The 18,632-nt window shown below is 56.4% G+C and overlaps 7 protein-coding genes and 1 non-coding gene across 8 annotated transcripts; 5 read left to right on the top strand and 3 right to left on the bottom strand.

Annotated features, from left to right (window-relative positions):
* Positions 1-579: 579 nt before the first annotated feature.
* Positions 580-3,938, bottom strand: ACRALDRAFT_1058217 (uncharacterized protein; the record flags this gene model as incomplete). Its single annotated transcript, XM_071015939.1, has 2 exons — positions 580-3,804; positions 3,876-3,938. The coding sequence occupies 2 exons, from the start codon at positions 3,936-3,938 to the stop codon at positions 580-582; spliced, it is 3,288 nt and encodes a 1,095-aa protein (XP_070872308.1).
* Positions 3,939-4,512: 574 nt separating this feature from the next.
* ACRALDRAFT_1083055 (uncharacterized protein) lies at positions 4,513-6,884 on the top strand. Its single transcript, XM_071019400.1, has 3 exons — positions 4,513-5,054; positions 5,144-6,181; positions 6,235-6,884. The coding sequence occupies exons 1-3, from the start codon at positions 4,746-4,748 to the stop codon at positions 6,316-6,318; spliced, it is 1,431 nt and encodes a 476-aa protein (XP_070872307.1). The 5' UTR covers positions 4,513-4,745; the 3' UTR covers positions 6,319-6,884.
* A 298-nt stretch (positions 6,885-7,182) lies between these two features.
* ACRALDRAFT_1077590 (uncharacterized protein) lies at positions 7,183-9,555 on the top strand. Its single transcript, XM_071018661.1, has 3 exons — positions 7,183-7,897; positions 8,041-8,413; positions 8,481-9,555. Exons 1-3 carry the CDS (start codon positions 7,512-7,514, stop codon positions 9,312-9,314), a joined length of 1,593 nt encoding a protein of 530 aa, XP_070872306.1. The 5' UTR covers positions 7,183-7,511; the 3' UTR covers positions 9,315-9,555.
* A 385-nt stretch (positions 9,556-9,940) lies between these two features.
* On the top strand, positions 9,941-10,848 carry ACRALDRAFT_1065392 (uncharacterized protein). The gene has a single exon (XM_071017143.1). It carries the CDS (start codon positions 10,082-10,084, stop codon positions 10,808-10,810), a length of 729 nt encoding a protein of 242 aa, XP_070872305.1. The 5' UTR covers positions 9,941-10,081; the 3' UTR covers positions 10,811-10,848.
* A 1,464-nt stretch (positions 10,849-12,312) lies between these two features.
* ACRALDRAFT_1065393 (uncharacterized protein) lies at positions 12,313-14,216 on the top strand. Its single transcript, XM_071017144.1, has one exon. The coding sequence runs from the start codon at positions 12,479-12,481 to the stop codon at positions 14,207-14,209; it is 1,731 nt and encodes a 576-aa protein (XP_070872304.1). The 5' UTR covers positions 12,313-12,478; the 3' UTR covers positions 14,210-14,216.
* A 117-nt stretch (positions 14,217-14,333) lies between these two features.
* Positions 14,334-15,389, bottom strand: ACRALDRAFT_1036015 (uncharacterized protein; the record flags this gene model as incomplete). Its single annotated transcript, XM_071015012.1, has 1 exon — positions 14,334-15,389. The coding sequence occupies one exon, from the start codon at positions 15,387-15,389 to the stop codon at positions 14,334-14,336; it is 1,056 nt and encodes a 351-aa protein (XP_070872303.1).
* A 571-nt stretch (positions 15,390-15,960) lies between these two features.
* ACRALDRAFT_1035556 (uncharacterized protein) lies at positions 15,961-17,255 on the bottom strand (the record flags this gene model as incomplete). The annotated part of the gene is made up of 2 exons (XM_071015000.1): positions 15,961-16,851; positions 16,932-17,255. 2 exons carry the CDS (start codon positions 17,253-17,255, stop codon positions 15,961-15,963), a joined length of 1,215 nt encoding a protein of 404 aa, XP_070872302.1.
* Positions 17,256-18,333: 1,078 nt separating this feature from the next.
* Positions 18,334-18,426, top strand: ACRALDRAFT_t261. The gene has a single exon. It is a non-coding gene; the product is annotated as a tRNA-Asp (tRNA).
* Positions 18,427-18,632: the final 206 nt, after the last annotated feature.

Genomic DNA, 18,632 nt, shown 5'->3' with positions numbered 1-18,632 from the left:
TTTCTCCTCTCTTCATTTTCATTTCATTTTCATTTCTTTATTTTCCTTTTGTCCGAGAAAAAGGCCTGCTTGCTTTTTCATCCCTGGTTTTTGTTTTCCCACTGGCACCGGGGAGGCAATCATCCTACCCTCGCCGCTCATGCTCATGATACGTCTGTCGGTTTGACCCTTGATGATCACCTCGAAAAAGAAGCAGCGGGGGCGTAGGATTTTCTTTTTTCTTTTTCTTTTCGTTTTTCGGTCTCGGGATGAGAGCAATGGCGCCGATGATTCACGAGGGGGTCTGGGAGAACACAGAGAGAGACACCTGATTACAGTCTCTGGGGGTGTGGTGGAAATGGAATGGCGGCTCTCCACGAGGCCATCCATCCCTGGGCTGGCTTCTGTATTGTAGAGAAGCCATTCCTTACCTTAGACTCTGGACAAGCAAAAATGAGGTGGAGGAAGGACGGAATGCGAAAAGATGGAAATGAATAAAACTGTTCAGATTGCCTTTGATCCCCCGTACGAAATACCAGTCCTGTCACTATACACATCTCCTATTTACCCAGACCATCTGGTCAGCCACGTACGTCAACCTCACCTCTTCAGCGTCTTCTGCTTCTCCGCATCCGTGGCAATCTTCCGCCCCTCGACGAGCAGACCCTTCCTCTTCCTAACACCGTCCATGTACCGCTTGGCGACGTTCTCCTTGTCAGCGAGCTCGCCGAGGTCCTCGAGGTCGTCGTCGGTGAAGGGGACCCAGAAGGGATCCTCGTCGAGGACCTCGAACCCAGCAAAGAGGAGCTGGGGCTGGGCGGCGCCGCTGGTGCGCTTGCGCATCTCGTCGGCGAAGCCGAACGATTCCACCACGGGGATGACCGACGCGATGGTGAAGAAGGGGGTGCCTTCCTTCATCGCCTCGGAGAGCACGTGGCCCCTGCGGCGCGTGAGCACGTCGTACACGCGGCCGAGCACGTCGGTCGACGCCTGGATCTCGACCGAGTAGATGGCGAGCAGGAGGCGCGGGGACCAGTCGAGCATGGCGGCGTGGATGGAGCTCGATGTGGTTTTGATGACTTCGCCCGTGAGCCGGGGCCCGACGGAGGAATGGGACGAGGAGGGGTCGTCGGATTCGGGCGGCGCGTGGACCATCACGTCCTCGATTGTGACGGCTATGCCCTGTACGGGCTCGTGGCAGAGAGGTCCTTCGGCGGTGGCGAGCTGGAAGGCGTAGGTGATCCTGTCGACGAGCTGGACCGGGTGGAGAGACTCGCCGGTCTGCGGGGCGGAAGCGGAACCGGCATTGTTTCCGGCGTGGTGTGCCGAGAAGACCTTGGGGAGGATACCGTCGGGTGTGTCATCGATCAGCAAGTTGGGTCCGGTTCTGCGAGGTCCAAAGGCCACAATCTTGTCGACCGTGTTCTTCCACGTCTCCCTGTCCCGGGTCTTGTTGCAGTCGAGTTGTGCCTCGAGTTGCTGCTTGAACTCGTCCTGGGACATGGTCTTGGCGGCGTCGGTGACGTTGATATCGGCCTCGACGGTTCCTACGCCTTCCTGTTGCTGCCCATTTCCGTTTGCGTTTCCGTTTCCATTGCTGGACCCATGGTCCCGGTGGCCCGAGTATATGCGCTTAATAGAGTTGCTGTTCTTGATGAGGAACTCGGTGACCTTCTCGGGTAACGGCCTGACGCGGAGACGAATGGAGACGTTCTTGGACGAGGTCATGCCGACGACTACGCCACGGCCAAGGTCCTTGTTTGCCGGCGGGCGCATTTCGTCCGCCCTCACGATGGTCTCTCGGTACGGCACGATGGGCGCACCAGCTTGGATTTCGCAGCGGGCGAACCGCTCCTGGAGATCTATCAAGCACCTCTCGAGGTGCAGTTCTCCGGCGGTAAGGAGGACATGCTCTCCGCTTTCCATGGCTTCATACTCGGCGCAGGGATCGCTCTGGACGAGCAACTTCAGTCCGTGGATCATCTTATCGAGGTCTGCAGGGTTGACGGGCTCTAGGGCAACTCGGACGATGGGCTTCCCGAGCGTATTGATGCCCGACAAGTTCACGGCGCCTTCCACCTGGCTGCACAGTGTGCCGGACTTTAAGATGTGTCCCTCGAGACCACCGATGCCGAAGACGACGCCGGCCGGCACGGTATCCAGGGCCTCGAGGGTCCGACCCATAAACATGTACAAGGCAGTGATGGTGACTTTCTCGGCCTCTGGCGAGTGGGGGTTGGCGGGTGACCATTTCGGGGGAAGAACATAAACCTCGTCGCCCACGGAGAGCGAGCCCGAGTACATCCGGGCAAAACCGATGAGGTGTTCCGGGTCATGTTCCTTTTCTTCTAGCTCGGGAGTGGAATTGTCCAGGCTGACTTCTTCCAATGCCTCGGCCAAGTCGTTTATCCCACTTCCCATCCCTGCTCCTGCTTCGGCAGCGGCAGCGGCGGCTGCAGCTTGAGCGCGAGCCGCCTCGGCGCGTTTCTTGCGAGCGAGTTCCCTGGCTTCTTCGGGGCTGAGCTGACCAGTCCTTCTCTTGTTATGCGGGAGCTCGCTCTCTGGTACCGACACCATCTTGCTGACGTAGGCAACGACGGGGTCGGATTTGGACGCCTTGAACGAAACCATGGCGTCTGTGATATTCTTGTCGACATGTTCCCCGCCTGGTGATTCTTCGACCATCTCGGGGAGCCGCTCGGCCTGGGCCACCGGAGGCGCCGGGAGCGACTCGATGACGGAGACCAGCAGGGCGGTGGATAGGGGTAGCCATTGAGAAAAGACTGTCGTCAGCAACACGCGCGGATCTCGCGACCGCATGGCGTGAGGCGGTATTGTTAGGCCCAGGGACTTGGTGATCTTCTCCAGCAGGGCGGCATCACCCTTTCCGTTGTCGCCGCCGACAGTGGCCTGGTAGACTGCCCATATCGGCTCCAGTACCAACTGCACGAACATGGGCTTCAGGTTTCGTCCCTTCAGGTGCCTATGGGCAAGGATCTTTTTCGTTTTGGGATCCAGGTAAAAGTTACCCCAGAGGACCTTCTCCATGGTCCCACGCTTGATCCCAAGCTTCTTCTCGTATAAGCTGGCAAACTGACGGACGGTGAAGGCCCAGCCGTCAATGGCGCTGCTAAAGATGACGTTGTTCTTCTCGGGAGCAAAGTAGAGGTCCTCGTCGTCCCTCTCCTCAAATTGTAGTTCGCCAGACTCGGTGACTTGGTCGGGGGATTCCGACTCCTTGTCGGCGGCGGCGGCTCTGACACGTTCCTCCATTTTCTCGCGCCAGTTGAGGTCCTCCTCCATCCTCTCTCCTTGGAAGAAGCTTCCTAGCACGGCGTTGACTTGTTCCAGGAGCTTGCTGAGGTGCGTGTAGGCTTCGCTCGGGGTCATTTTGAGCTCGGTCACCAGGCGGTCGATCTTGTTGAAGACGAGTAGCGGTTTTAGGCTTTCCATCCAGGTCTGGCGCAGTACAGTCACGGTCTGACTGCAGACGCCTTCGACGGCGTCTACCAGTACCACGGCGCCGTCGCATAATCTGGACGCAGTAGAGACCTCGCTGCTAAAGTCAATGTGACCCGGCGAGTCTATGAGGTTGATGAGGTATTCGGAAGGTTCGGGAGCCGCATCGGGAGCTGATCTCCTGAGCATGGAGAAGAAGAGCGAGATGGCGGAGGACTCCATGGTGATGCCTCGGCTTTGCTCGTCTGGTCTGGAATCGAGGTATCGGATCTTGCCGGCCATCCTCGGGGAGATGATCCCGTTGGTGGCGATTAGGACGTCTGTTAAGGAAGTCTTTCCATGGTCGACATGGGCGAGAATACAAATCTGCATCCCCGGGTGAGCAATGGGCTGATGGCCTTGAAGGACGTGGGACGTGGAACGAGGGCGAGACTTACATTGCGGACATTATCAGCTTGGCTTTGCAGGCTTGCCAGCTTTGTGGGAGTCACGAGACGCATATTGACAGAGCAGGGTCAGAAGGTCAGATCGGAGAAAGCAAGGTCCGGCAGTTGACTGGATATATTCCCTTCTAGCAGCTCGTATATATAGAGATGGAGAGAAGATCGGTCATTGATGATACAAGGTGGAGATGACTAATTCGCCGTATTCTTCAGAGCTCGTTGGTCAACGTCATGCGATCACCCAGGCTTGGCAAGGTATAACTAGTGTATATACGAAGTAGTGTAAGTAAAAACCAAGGGTTATATGACGTTGAAAGCTGGACCAAAAGCCATAGACCGTTTGGGACGGAGAGCGTTATCGTATGGAGTAGAGCGTTTTTTTTGGGCTGTCGGTGATGATGGGAGGGAGGGAAATTTATTCGTAGGTATTTTCTTGTCCGAGAATTTGCCCAATTGCCCCGCCATGAACGATGAGGTAAGAGGAAATTTACCCCGCCACAACCCCGCTATTACTACAAAGTACGTGTAAACTTGTCACTCCCCGGTACATGGAATAAAAACGGATAACCCCCTATCGGGAACCCAAACCCTAAGCAAAAACTCGTGAAAATTTGGAATTCGGGATTTTTGTGATGCCTCATTTGGCGCGTGCGGTGAGCAAAGGAGGAATCTTCCCACACCCCACCAATCCATTCACTGGACGACCACCGCCCACCACCATCACCCAACCACCCACTGCCTACTCCACGCCCACTCCCACATCCCAGTCTCCGGCCGTTCTCTCGCGTGGACGAATTCTTTTCTTCGACTCTGTCCATACAAGGGTTCATCGGCAGATACCCAAAAACAGGCAGAGAATACAAGATGAGCGGCTTCCAAAACGGCGAGCGGCAGGTGCGCGCCATGGATGACGACAGCGACGTCGAGGAGGAGGCCCTTGTCAACGACTACAAGGAGCAGGTCCAGTATGAGGATGGCGCCGAGTTGGAGCAGGTCAGCTCAATGTCCATGGCCCAGCAGCCCGACGATATCCAGTCCCGGCTCGTCGCCGCCGCCCAACCCCTCGACTTTTCCGCCCCGTTGGAGGTCAAGTTTCAGAGCTACGATGCGTACTGCAGCTTGTTCCACTTTATTCTCAACAGCGAGGGTCCCGTCGACCTAGAGCCGCCTTCGGTATGTCGTCGTGGTCTGGGGAGTAGGAATGAAGTCCTGGATACGCCCATTCCTCATACATATTGCTAACAAGGCCGTACCCTTTATAGTACTACTGGGCTTGGGATGTCATCGACGAATTCATCTACCAGTTCAACTCCTTCTCGTCTTACCGTAACCGCATCGCGAGGCAAGGCTCCAACGAGGAAGAGGCCCAGGTCCTTCGGGAGAACCCCAACACGTGGGGCAGCTACAGCGTCCTCAACGTCCTCTACTCGCTCATCCAGCGGTCCCAGATCACCGAGCAGCTCGCGGCCATGCGTCGGAACGAGGACCCCATGACCGTGGCGGGCGAGTACGGGTCCAAGAACCTGTACCGCATGCTGGGCTACTTCTCCATCATCGGGCTCCTGCGGGTGCACACGCTCCTGGGCGACTTTAGCCTCGCCCTCAAGACGCTCGACGACATTGAGCTCAACAAGAAGGCCATGTTCGCGCGCGTCATGGCGGCGCACTTTACCACCTACTACTACGTGGGCTTCTCGTACATGATGATGCACCGGTACGCCGACGCCATCCGCATGTTCAGCCACATCCTGGTGTACGTGTCGCGGACCAAGAACTTCCAAAAGAGCGCGCAGTACGACTCGATCACCAAGAAGAACGAGCAAATGTACGCCCTCATCGCCATCTGCGTGGCCTTCCAGCCGACCCGGCTCGACGACACCATCCACACGGCGCTGCGCGAGAAGTACGGCGACCAGCTGCTGAAGCTGCAGCGCGGCGGGCCCGAGTCGCTGCCCATCTTCGAGGAGCTCTTCCGCGCCGCGTGCCCCAAGTTCATCTCGCCCGTGCCGCCCGACTTTGAGGACCCCGAGTCCAACATTGACCCCGTGGAGCACCACCTGTCGGTCTTTATGGACGAGGTCAAGACCAACATGTTCAGCCCGACCATCAAGTCGTACCTGCGCCTCTACACCACCATGGACCTGAACAAGCTGGCCGGCTTCCTCGACGTCGACTCGGACGAGCTGCGGTCCTGGCTCCTCGTGGCCAAGCAGCGGACCAAGCAGCTGCGGTGGACCGAGAACAGCCTGCTGGATGGCGATTTGGTTAACGTCAGCGATCTTGATTACGCCCTTCAGAATGTGAGTTGTTTTTTTCTATCTTTGTTGTCTTTTACATACTAATACATTGACAGGACCTTATCCACATTTCGGAAGCCAAGGTGGGCCGCAAGCTGGTCGACTGGTACCTGCGCAACCTGTCGCGCACCTACACCTAAGCATCGATCAGGGCGACATAACCGAAACTCGATGATCACGCGTCACTTGTTGCCGGGAACGGATCAGGTGACAGGGAAGCCTTTCTAGAAACGACTCTCGGCTTGCCCGCCTACTGCGGAACAGGCCAGCAAAGGAGGGAAAAGAGAAAGGAAAAAAAGAGGAATGGTAGCTCGCATTGTTTTGGCGTTACGGCGTCCTAATAAACCATGTCCCCCGGACCAGGGCCGGACGGGGGCGGGAGCTGGCATACTTGTAAGTAGGCAAAGAGGGAAGAAGGGGTTTCCGACAAAGGTCGGGTTTGTCGAGGACGAGATGAAATAACCTTGATGAGGAATGTCTTTTTATTTCCGCGGCGGAGACCTACATGTTGGATGCCGTCGCCGAGATAGGGCTATGGAGTCGAAGTACAGCTCTGTGCTGCTTGCTACTTTCTTTTCCGTACCTACGCGGAATAACGACGGGTCCGAAGGAATCAATAGAGATGAAGTACTTTAGTGTACATCGAATTGGAGTAAAGTCTTCTAGTTTCCCTCAGGTGCTCGAGTACCAGAAGATAGTGCGAAGCTTTATATTGTCATTTGAGCACCCGTTTGAACAAGTACCGTCAAGGTACTGTACATGTACTGTCTCAAGATGGCCTGTCCTGCCAAGGACTTGGCAAAAGAACTGCAGCAGAGCAACGTCACCAGCCTCGTGTGGAAGTACTGGATGTACGGAGTACCGAAGCAGGGTGGTGAGGTACTTCGCATCTACATACGCATTGACCACGACACTACGCGGGTGCTGCCTTCTCCGCCCCTGGGTAAAGCTTCGAGCTATCGTCATCTTGGTCGTTATTTTTCCCCTTCTTCCCCTTCTTCCCTCTTGACAAACGCCGTAACATACATTCAAGAGAGCTCATTTATACATCAGAGAAGCATCAAACATCATCACGGAATTCTCCTCGCGCCTGTCTATTGGGCCTTGGGCATGAGCGAGCAGCTATAGGTCCTGAGTAAGAGTCGCCTACTGCAGCCCGTATCATACGATCAGTCACGCGGTCAATCGCACGAGATACGAATCTCCTCACTGCCTCAAAGACCATATTATTACGCTACGCGTCCTGTGGATTACAGGTTGCGCAAGTAATTTTCAGTCCAGCTTTATCTGGCCGCATTCTTACATTCGACGACTTCCTGGCGCCGCTCATACCATGTCGTCGTCGCAAACTCCAGGCGCCGCCACCATGCCCCCCTCTGACCAACCCCCCCTTGGCCAACCTGCGCATGAGACAGGAACAGGAGGGCCTGGTACCGACGACAATCAAGCATCCTCTCCCGAGACGACGGGGGGCCGACCTACCATCCAGATTAAGGGTCAGGGCACATCGCTACGGCCTACATTGTCGCACGACCCGTCCGTCGGGTCGTCCACCCAGGCCGGCTCCTCGGCGTCTGACTCGACTGTCCGAACCTGGCAGGGGCGTAGGGGCTCTGCGTCGTCGCTCAGCTTCGTGCCTATGGGGGACGAATTGCCCCAGGGAACACACAAGAAGACGGACAAGGAGCGCATCAAGGCCTCCTCTCCGCCTCCTTCGAGGTTAGTTTTATTGTTACGTTCTACTGGGCATCGTTCTTTGCGTAGACAACTCTTTGGGTGGCCCGGAGGCTTTTGAGGAGATGCGAAGACGACTCGACTCCTTGTTCGAGGTTACGTGCCACTAACCAACAACCACCGAACAGGTTCCAGTCGCGGGTGACTTTCGACAACATGCAGATCGGCGAGGCCACTAAGCGTAACACCACGTCCTTCACGCTCAACGTCCGTCATCACGGTTACCAGTTTAAGCGGCGGTCACGCACGTTCATGGTTGGTGTCGACGAGCACGACTACTCGGACTCGGCGCTCCAGTGGCTCCTGGACGAGATGGTCGACGACGGCGATGAGGTGGTGTGCGTGCGGGTGACGGAAAACGTGAACAAGGGCATCGGGTCGTACCAGAGCGATGCACAGGCGCTGATGGACTCGATTATTGCCAAGAATGGAGCTAACCGCGCCATAAACTTTATCTTGGAGTATGCGGTCGGCAAGCTTCATGCCACTTTTCACAAGCTCGTGAGTCCCTCTTTTTTTTTTTTTTTCTTCTCCTTTTCCACCACTGACCTGATTCCTTGCTCGTTAGATTCAAATGTATCAGCCGGCCATGCTGGTTGTCGGCACGCGCGGGCGCTCGTTAGGGGGCATCCAGGGCCTGGTCAACACGCGCAACTCGTTCTCCAAGTACTGCCTCCAGTACTCGCCCATCCCCGTGGTGGTGGTGCGGCCGACGGAAGAGCGCGTGAAGAAGAGGACTAAGAGGCGACTCGACGCGGAGCGGCAGACGTACGCCAAGATGCTGACGGCGACGGGCGGGAAGCACGAGACGGACAGCACGCGGACCAGGCGGTACGCGACCGAGGTGAAGCACTCAGAGGAGCAGGAGGCGCACTACGTGGCCAGAGCGCTCGGCCTGCCGGCAACGTTCGACCCGACCGTCAAGCCGCTGAACATCCAATTGGGTCGGCGGGTAGGGCACCAGGTCAGCTCGTCGCCATCGCCTCTGTCGTCCAATGTGACGGCGGCGAATGAGGAGGGAGAGGAAAAGACGGAGAAGGAGGAGGTTCCAGAGACGGGGGATGTACAATTGCAGGTGCAGACGGAGATGGTTCCGACCACGGTGTGCGACGCTGGCGACGATGATGACAATGATGGCGATGGCGATGGCGATGGTGAAGATGAGGATGAGGGTGATGATGACGATAATGATAATGACGACGACGGAGACGAGGACGGGTTTGAGGCAATATCGGGAGAGCAGGCGCTAGATCAGGATCAGCAAGACCGTCTCCACCACATGGAGATGGGCGAGGCAGCGGCGCTCCTTCAACAAAACCGTCGGCAGGGTATGGGTTCAGGGGACACGGATGACGAGTCGGACGATGGGGCGCAAGCTGGCGGGGGCGGCAGTAAGGATTGATGCAGACGAAGGACAGGTGCGGGAGCGATGCTGGGGTGTTATGGGCACTTGGAAGGGCAAGGCAGCGCAGTCAATTAGCCGGCGTTCACATTGGTAGTCTGTATTCTAGGAGGCAAAGATGATTCAAGACAAGCGGGTGGATGGCAAGGAGTTTGCATGCCTCATTCCTTATTCCTTATCGTTAGACCTTGGAATAGATGTGTATCCTACCTATGGGATGTGGTGTTTTCTTTTATCGTGGGAAGCTGTGATCAACCGAACTGAGCTGTAGAGATACGTAACCACACCCCTACAGGGTTTAATACACAGTACATTAGTTTGCGATTTTGCCCCACATCTCGACCGTTCATTGGATTACGCTACCGATCGGTACCTCTCCATACAATTTGTATGTAAAGATACCGATCGGCAGTGAAATCTAAGGAAAAGTCAAGATGTGGGCCAAGTAACAACTAACCTATTTAATCCTTGTGTAGGTGTAGGTGCGAGTTCAGCGAGATCCAAATAAGTGGGGCATGGCACGAGTAGTAACAGAACAGATCCGCTTCCACAGAGTCAATTTGAATCAGCAGATCTACTGTTGTTTATGCGACACTCGTCACTTGTTCATACCCATCTGGGGTCCTCCACTTCAGATTAGCCACGTCTATGATTAATACTGTTCCTTACCTAACGAATGCTACGTTGACTCAGTGACTTTACACGTTAATCAAGGCCGCCTTACTTCGTACTCTATCCACTCTCGACCTCTAAGATATCCTGGGATCATGACTATCCCTCCGCGCTACATACCTTGTTCCATTCTTCAAGAGGCACGGATCCCATGTGTAGTCTGGTTCGAAGATGCACTTTGGCACTATGGGGTCCCGACCGGCGTCTTCGACCTATACCTTCTCGTCCCCGATATCGACCAGGCGGCCAAGGCTTTACTTCACCAAGGGTGGAACGATACGCCTCCACCTAGCAAGTTTATATTTCATTTCCTGGCATCGCATCCCGAAATTACGCACCGTCGCTTATGCCCTCCTGGTGCTAATAAAGTCGAGCCTCCAAGGTGGCCGCCGACTCCGCCGGGCGAGGTCACCCCGAAACCAGGAACGACCATACTCCTTAGAGCCGCCGATTTCCATTTCCCTACCAAGCATTTCGCGCCCACGCCTACCTCTCTAGAGGGCTATTTCCCCCCGTTACCGGTTTTAATAAATACGCTGATCGATAGCCTCCTGGAAGCACCACACGGCAGCCGTCTTCAAGGCGCTATGGCCCTCCAGGTATGCTACCTATACGAACACGTCCATGAACTAAAGGAACGGTCGTTTTCCAAGGAGATCAAGTACGAGAACCGCCAGTTTCACCACGATGCATTATTAGGCCTGGATATTGGCACTTTGCCTGTTCTTGCTGCTGAGCGCCGGATCAGAGATGAGTTAAGAAAGGAGCAAGGTCAGCTAGAGGAATATCAGGCATATACTAGCGAGTTGAATAATGTCGTATAATTGAACAAGCTGTCTTATCATGAGGAAGATGGTGTTTTCTAATATCAAATATCATCATATGCCGTAACATTTGATGCTATTGGTTCTTCAAGGAGCAGATTCTTACCAACAGCTCGGTTCTACTAGGCGCCGTGGCTTTTGTGCTGTTATGTTTTGAGACGAGCACTGCCGAAAGGGTGATGCCGTGAGGGCGGTCTAGGTTTTAGGTTCAAGGACACCCGCCCTGAAGTATGTAAGGGCACCACACCTTCTATCTGGCTTTTGGATCTCTCGAAGTTTTACCATCACGCCCCCCGATCTTCCCATCCCTCGATAACCGTCCTTTCTGCCACAGCTCCTATCTGTCTGCAATCACATTGACCTATCCAACAGACTGCTACTCTGCCCCGACGCGACCCGGTTATCTCACCTTCTTCGACCATGGCCTCTAGCTCCTCCAGTCATGGCCTTCCGGACCCTGAACAAACACGAATGGCCGTAGAAGCTGTTGCCTATGCTATGGGCAACTCTTGTTACGCCGTTGTTGGGGGTGCTGCGTGCTCGGTTCTTGGGTCTGATCGAGTTACTCGGGACGTGGACTTTGTTGTTCCCAAGGGAGGCACAAAGGATGCCCGGTCCAGGTTGAAGCAGCAGGACAAGTATTTTGACGTTGACAAACGAACTCTGCATACTTATTACAAGGGACAGCCTAGGATTGAAATCGAAATCCTCACTCCCCCAGCGCTATTCAAGGAGCCGTTCACGGCCTCTACCCCGACGATTTCGATCGGCCAAATAAAGGTGCTAAAGCCCACGCTGCTCTTAAATGCCAAATGCCGTTCTCTCCCCGATCGATCAAACGCGGCGAAGCGAAAATCAGATGCAGACGATATAAAGTTTCTCCTCGAATGGTGCGCTGCAAAGAGAGTACAGCCCACGGCAGCCGAAGTTCCGAACGCCACGAGCCAGTTTGTGCAATACTTTACTGAGAACTATGGTGACGGGCATCTCTGGGCTCAGGCAGGGTGGGATATGGACAATGGTACTCGTCCATATGTGTCAAGATATCATGGCTTATAAACTGATATTTTCCCCTTGTTTCTAGGATCTTGGCTACCGTAAAAACTCGGTTATTCGTAATTCGACTTTAAGCTAAACCACGTTAGCACTGGTCCTAGTAGTTTAATCTAGACGTTTACTAATCACACCGCGCTGTGAGTTACGTCAGCCCATGAAAAGGACCATCGTACATTGGCTGAAATTCCTGAAAGATGGGGTAAAATGGGGCGCCAAGTCGTTAGCTTAAAGTCGAATTAACCGAGTTTTTACGGTAGCCGATTCCGCACTGCAATTTGTTTACATACACTAGTGCATGAATCAAGCCTTGGATTAGCTAAGCTTTCCAAGCCCCGCCTGTCTAACCGTTTGAGTGGGACGAATCTCTGGGCGGTTTATCTTGTTCACTTTCATCTCTTCCCCTCCCTTGTAATCAACCTTCATCTCTTCCCCTCCCTTGTAATCATCCAACGACTCCCTCGCTTGCCATCCAACTGCATAACGGACCATTAGACAACAAAAACAGAACCTCATACCTTTTCTTTCTTATTCTAAACTGCAGCTGCACCAACAGACGTGTCTTCTCCGCTCCTCCTCCTCCCCCTCCTCTTACTCCTCCTCCGACCACCACCAATGCCCTGGCCCGGTTTCTTCTCCGGCTGCGACAACTCGGCGTGTAAACCCATAGACCCTCGCCCCCCCTCGGCCGCCAACCTCGCCTTCTCGCTCGGTCACTTCCTCGTCACCTTCGGCGTCCTAGCCACCCTCGCCAACCGACACCTCTTCCCCCGCCTCGCACGCGTCCACGAGAGCCGCGACGGCGACGACAATGTCCTCCCTTCCCACGCGCCGCCGACCCTCCGCCAGGTCCACGCCGAACATGGCCGCAAAAGCCTACGTCGCCGCGTCGCTGCCCTCGCCTTTAGCGCCACCGTCGCCCTGGCTGCTGTCCTCGCCGAGTTGATCCTCTGCGAGGTGGCTGGCTTGGTCCACCCGCGCGCCCGGGCGCTGGCTCTCGCCGTGGTCATACCTACGCTCCTCGTCCTCCTTATTGGGGTGATACCGTTCCTCGAGATTCAGAGCGTCGTCGCCGGGCTCGGGTATCGGTTTCAGCGCACCGCCAAGGGGAAGGTTCCGCGTCTTCCTTGGCTGGTGCAGTTTGTCGCTTTTGCGGGGTGGTTGGCCGTCTTTTGGAGCTTGGGGCTGCTCGTCCCGCGCGATAGCCAGTCTTATGCCGCGGCGGCTAGGAGGTCATACTGGGGTCTCGCGATAACGACAAAGAAGCCCGAGGTGGAGGAGAGGGGCCTTACGAGGGCCTGTCTCGAGAGGGTCGGGGTCGTCGGTATCCTTCTCATGGCTATGCTGAGCGGTTTCGCGGCCGTGTCGAGCCCGTGGCATACGCTTTTGTCGGTGACAGAACACAAGAAGAAACCCATCACCCAAGTCGACGTGGTGAGGAAGGAGGCCGGGCTCGAAGCTGCCAACGAGATGCTGCTGACGAAACGGCGCCGGTTACAGGCGCTGGAGCGCAAGTCATCGACGACGCAGTCGCGCCCTGCCGCCGGTGGTGGTGGTGGTGGTGGTGGTGGTGGTCTCGTGGGGAAGATGCTCGGGGCCGTCAAGGGGTTCGGTAGCAGCGGCGATGAAGCCGAGATGCGCGCGCTTCGCATGGAGATTGCCGGCCTCGAAACCATGCAGGCCAACCTCGCCTCACAGCTCAAACTCATGCGATCCCGGCAGGCGGCCACGGCGCGCGCAGGTACGCGGCTGGGCCGGTGCCTGGCGGTACCGCGGTGGCTGTTCGGGTTCTACTGCATGTACCGCGTGGCCGCGACGACGCTAACGACGGCGCGGCGGGCGTATTACCCTTCATCGCCGACGTTCAGCTCGACCGACCCGGTGAGCCGGTTCCTGGGTCTCCTGGCGCGGCACTGGGACCCGAAGCTGGACCAGACGGCGTGGGCGCGGCAGATTTCGTTCCTCCTCTCGGGCGTCATGCTGGCGGCGTCGGCCAACTCGGCGAGCCAGACTTTTCACTTGTTTTCGCGCTGGGCGCCGGGGCTGAGGTACCAGGCGCAGGCGAACCTGGCGCTGCTGACGGGCCAGGTGGCGGCCGTGTATGTTGTCAGCGCGGCGCTGCTGCTGCGGAGTAGTCTGCCGCGCGAGGTCGGGTGGGCGGTGGGCGATGCGCTGCGGAGTGCGCTGGACCCGTGGTTCGTGGATCGGTGGTTTGAGGGGTGGTTCCTCGTCAGCAGCTTGGCGACGGCCGTGGGTATCTTTATCGGGAGGAAGATTGCGGCTGGGGGGGCGGGGGATGATTGGGATGATTTTGCCGGGGAGGAGATGGGGCAGAAGAGGTCCTGAGGGGCGGTTGGGACGCGAAAGCCGACGGGCCTCGCATGGTTTCGCTGGTCGTAACCAATTTATAGATTTATGTTTAATTCTTAATGACGATCAAACTACAGTCCGTGGTCCATCCGCCGACTGGCTACTCCAATGCCGAGTAAGCATTCAAGGCAAGCTGTCCCCCGAGATGGGCGTACAGAACGTTGGACCCTTTTGGAATCTCTCCCTTGCGGATCATATCCATCATCCCGGCCAGGCTCTTCCCCTCGTAAACAGGATCGGTGATGAACCCTTCGGTAGCGGCGCCAAACTTGATGGCATCAACGGTGGCCTGGTCGGGAATGCCGTAAACACCACCATGATACCGACCATCTAACACGATATCCTCCTCGGTAATGTCCCCCTCCTCCAAACCAATCTTGACAGCAGTGGCACGGGCAATGCGCAAAACCTGGTCAAACGTCTGGTCCACCTTGGCCGAGGCATCGATACCCACGACCTTCCTGGGACGAGAGCCGAGCTTCTTCTGGGCGAGCTTGAACCCGGCCACCATACCGGCGAAAGTAGACCCAGTCACGGCACAGACGACGACCGTGTCGAAAAAGACCCCCAAGGCGGCTTCCTGGGCCTCGACCTCAAACGCCCAACGGGCGAACCCCAGACCGCCGAGCGGATGATCCGACGCGCCGGCGGGGATGTAGTACGGCTTCCTCCCTCTGGCGGCCATCTCCTCGCCCAGACGACGGAGGGTATCCTTGTGCTCGATACCAAAAGGGGACGGGTCGAGACGGACGTCGGCGCCCATGAGGCGGGAGAGCTGGATGTTCCCTACCTTCTCGTAGGCCGGGTCGGACCAGTCGACCCATTTCTCCTGGACGAGGGCGGCGCCGAGGCCGAGCTTGGCGGCCACGGCGGCGACCTGGCGCGTGTGGTTGGATTGCACGCCGCCGATGCTGACGAGGGTGTCGCAGCCCCGGGCGAGGGCTTCGGAGGCGAGGTACTCGAGTTTGCGCGTCTTGTTCCCGCCAAAGGCGAGGCCCGAGTTGCAGTCTTCGCGCTTGGCGTAGACGTTGACTTGGCCGCCTAGGGCGGAGGAGATGCGGGGGAGGGCGTGGATGGGCGACGGGCCGAAGAGGAGGGATTCCCTTGGGATGCTGGCGAAGGGTTCGGGGAGGTTGACTTGGACGTGGGTTGCCATGGTGGCGATGGGACTGTTTAGAATGGCGGTGAAGATAGATTGGCGGACAGTTGAATGAGGGCGCAGAGATTGCAGACAAGTAAGAATAGGGGGAGGGAGGGAGGAGAAAAGGCGCAAGGCATGCTATGCTGTCTGTACAATTGCTCCCGTCAGCGTAAGACTGGACCTGACCGACTACCGAGTTGCCATCTCGGACGTCTAGCTCACGACCTTCCTATTCCTCTCTCGTCTCCAAAACCCGATGCCAGCCGTTCGTTAACTGCTCGCTCCCCGTATTCTCCACTGCCATCTTGTCTTGTGGACCCTCAAGACCCTAGACGGTCGAAGATCTTCGTAAATGGTCGTGTAAGTGCAGCACAGAGTAGTTACACACGGATGCCGAGACCGAGGGATGACGTGAGACGGGATGGAGCAGCAAGTTCACCCAATACGTCTGGCTCTTCGAAAAGGCTTATAAGGGATAACGCTGTCTGTAGAACTACCGGGTACGCGACAATCCAACGACTTCCTGCTAAATCAATGCAACGCACGCAACGCTCATAATAACCTCGACATTGTCTCTCCATACCATTTACTCAGCATCCAAGGGCGCTCTGGGCGGCACATTGTTGACCTGGATCCCACCTCGCTTCTTCTCCTTGCTGTCGGGGAACGGAAGCACCCAACCGCCTTCGTCCTCGGGCGTCGACAGCCAAAGCCGCAGCAAGTGCCTCCGCGGTGCCGGCGGTGCACTGTCCTCGTAGGCCGTCCTGGCATGCAAGACGTGCGTGTTGGTTACAAACTGGATATCCCCGACCTCGAGCACCATGTGCAGCGCCAGCCGCTGGCACGTCTCCTCCAACACGGCAAGGGCGCGCTCCTGCTCCGGGCTGAGGGCCGGGATGAGCCCGGCGTCGGAGAAGCGGTTGAGCGAGCGGACGTAGTAAGGGTCCCACTTGCTGTACACCCGTCCCCTGCCGCCCGGCTCGAGGTAGAACACGGGCTGGCGGGTCCACCCGTCCTGGCCGTCCGATACCTCGCCCTTGCGGTCAAAGTACCACACCGGCCGCGTCAGCAGCTCGGCCACGTCCGGGTTCTCGCGCTGCAGGGCGTTCCACACGGCGTGGCTGCTGACAAGGTCGCTCTCCCCGCCGCGGAGGGCGCGGTGCACGCACAAGAGGCCCACTATGTCGCCGTCGTCCGTGTGGAAGAACTGCCGCGCCGTTGTGCGGTAGATGCGTACTTTGTCGATCTGCGTCGCGTCGTCGCCTACGTCCTTGACATGACCCAGCACGTGGCCCCGACCGTTCTGTGACACAAAGTAGCCCAGGTACGTGCCCAGACCCATGTAGGCCACGGCGTTCTTGTGGGGTCCCCATTCGCCTGCCGGGAAGTTCTTGAACAGGATGAAGCCCTTGCCGTTGACGATATCTTCCCGCACTCTTGCGAGGGTCTTGCTGAGTGTGGGGAGGGGAAAGTTCTCCTAGAGAGGGACGAGCGGGCGAGTCAGCACACGAGTCCCTTCGCATATACACTGTCGACTCCCTTCTCTAGCCGACTTACCTTGGAGATGCCGGTCAAGGGGATGCCTTGCGCGATAAAGGCGTCGGCTGTCTGGCTCAACTCTTCCACCTCTTCCGGGGTGAAGCGATGTGTCCACCTCTCGGGTTGGTTCTCAAACTGCTCCTTGGTCCACAGCGTGGGGCCGGTGATCTCCTTGGGAAAGTCCTCGTAAGGACGCAGCTGCTCGTAGATGGGGTTGTGTTGGCCTGATGTCCGGATGCCGTCTGGGAAGATGCTTCTTGGTGCTTGATCGTTCTTCCCCACCCACTTGGCCGATGTTGTGGGGGTGGCCGAAGGCTCTTCGACGAGAGCACCTGGAGCCATTGTGTCTATCTGTGGTGTTGGGTGGACAAGAATCGGAGAGTAGAATGAAGAACTGGGCCACGGGGTGTAGACGAAGACAGACGACAAGGTCGAGAGGAGTTGCCAATGGTTGATGAGGTGAGTCCTCCGAGTTGAACAGATCGTATAAGGGAAAGGGGTAGAAAATGATTGATCAGTAGAGTCCTCAGCGTCGTAGATCGTACAGAGGGAAAGGGGGTATAAATAGCTGTTTGGCTGAGAGCCCTCGGCGTCGTACATATGGCACAAAGGGAACAATAAGGTGTCCCAGACGTCATGTCAAGGCCTCGACGCTGGCGAGATGGTGACGCCGGATTGCGTGCTCATGAGCCCCGTATCACGCTGTCCCTAACACGGCAGTAGATGCGTGCACCACGGCTACTAAGTCCGCGAGTCCGAATGTCAATCGCAGAGCAATCGTCGGCAAGCCACAGACAGACCAAGAGTGACTATGATCATCCGGCCGATCCCTGCTAGTGACAATGATGCCATTGAAGCGTCCGAGAATGCCATGGCAATAGGGCTGACCCTAATGAGGCCGGCCCAAACTTCCGCACGACCCTCAATTCCCTTCTGTCGGCAAGTCGTTCGTCCACGGAAAACGGGGACTTTGTAAGCAATAGCTGGCCTACTGGAAGATTGGAGAGCTGGACGGCAATGAGGGCTCTACCTCAAGGCATCGCATCGAGAATCTCCTGGAGTTGAGACGCGCACATTACCGGGACATGCCATCTCCACTTGGATATGACGGTCACTCGAAGTTGATCCTCGGTTGGAACTACACGACTGTCTTTACGATTGGAAAGTGTAGGCGTCCAGTGGCAATGGTTCCGTGATCGACGTTGATCTTGGGATGCAGAGGTGAGCAATCTGGGGATCTGGACAGGGGAAGGAAACGAGGGAAAGGCGCGATTCGGTTAGTGGAAATAGAACGGACAATACGTTGTACATAGTGTAAGTGCGCTGAAACAATCACTGTGTACACCGTTGTGATAACTACACTATACTTCGTACTCCTGGTAACTAAAGCGCTGTACCGTAAATTCGCTCAGCAATCAAATCTCCGATCGTATAGTGGCTAGTATGCCAGCTTGTCATAGAATACAAATTCTACAACTCGCTGGAGACCGGGGTTCAATTCCCCGTCGGAGAGATTTCTTTTTTTTGTCCCTTTTCTTTTCTTACTTTTTTTTGTCTCCCCTTATAATCAGCACCCCAATCTCCAGTCCGTCAACAGCCCCTATCAATCAATACGGTGTTGTCTTTGTCACGTTTGGAGGTACTTACTAATTCTAATTACTAATCTAGGTACCTAGTATAAGGTACAAGTGGAGCCATACCTAGTCATTACATAATATT

Source organism: Sodiomyces alcalophilus (assembly GCF_042370955.1).
Source record: "Sodiomyces alcalophilus JCM 7366 unplaced genomic scaffold ACRALscaffold_7, whole genome shotgun sequence".
NCBI lineage: Eukaryota > Fungi > Ascomycota > Sordariomycetes > Glomerellales > Plectosphaerellaceae > Sodiomyces > Sodiomyces alcalophilus.
This window is presented reverse-complemented; position numbering and strand designations above follow the sequence as displayed.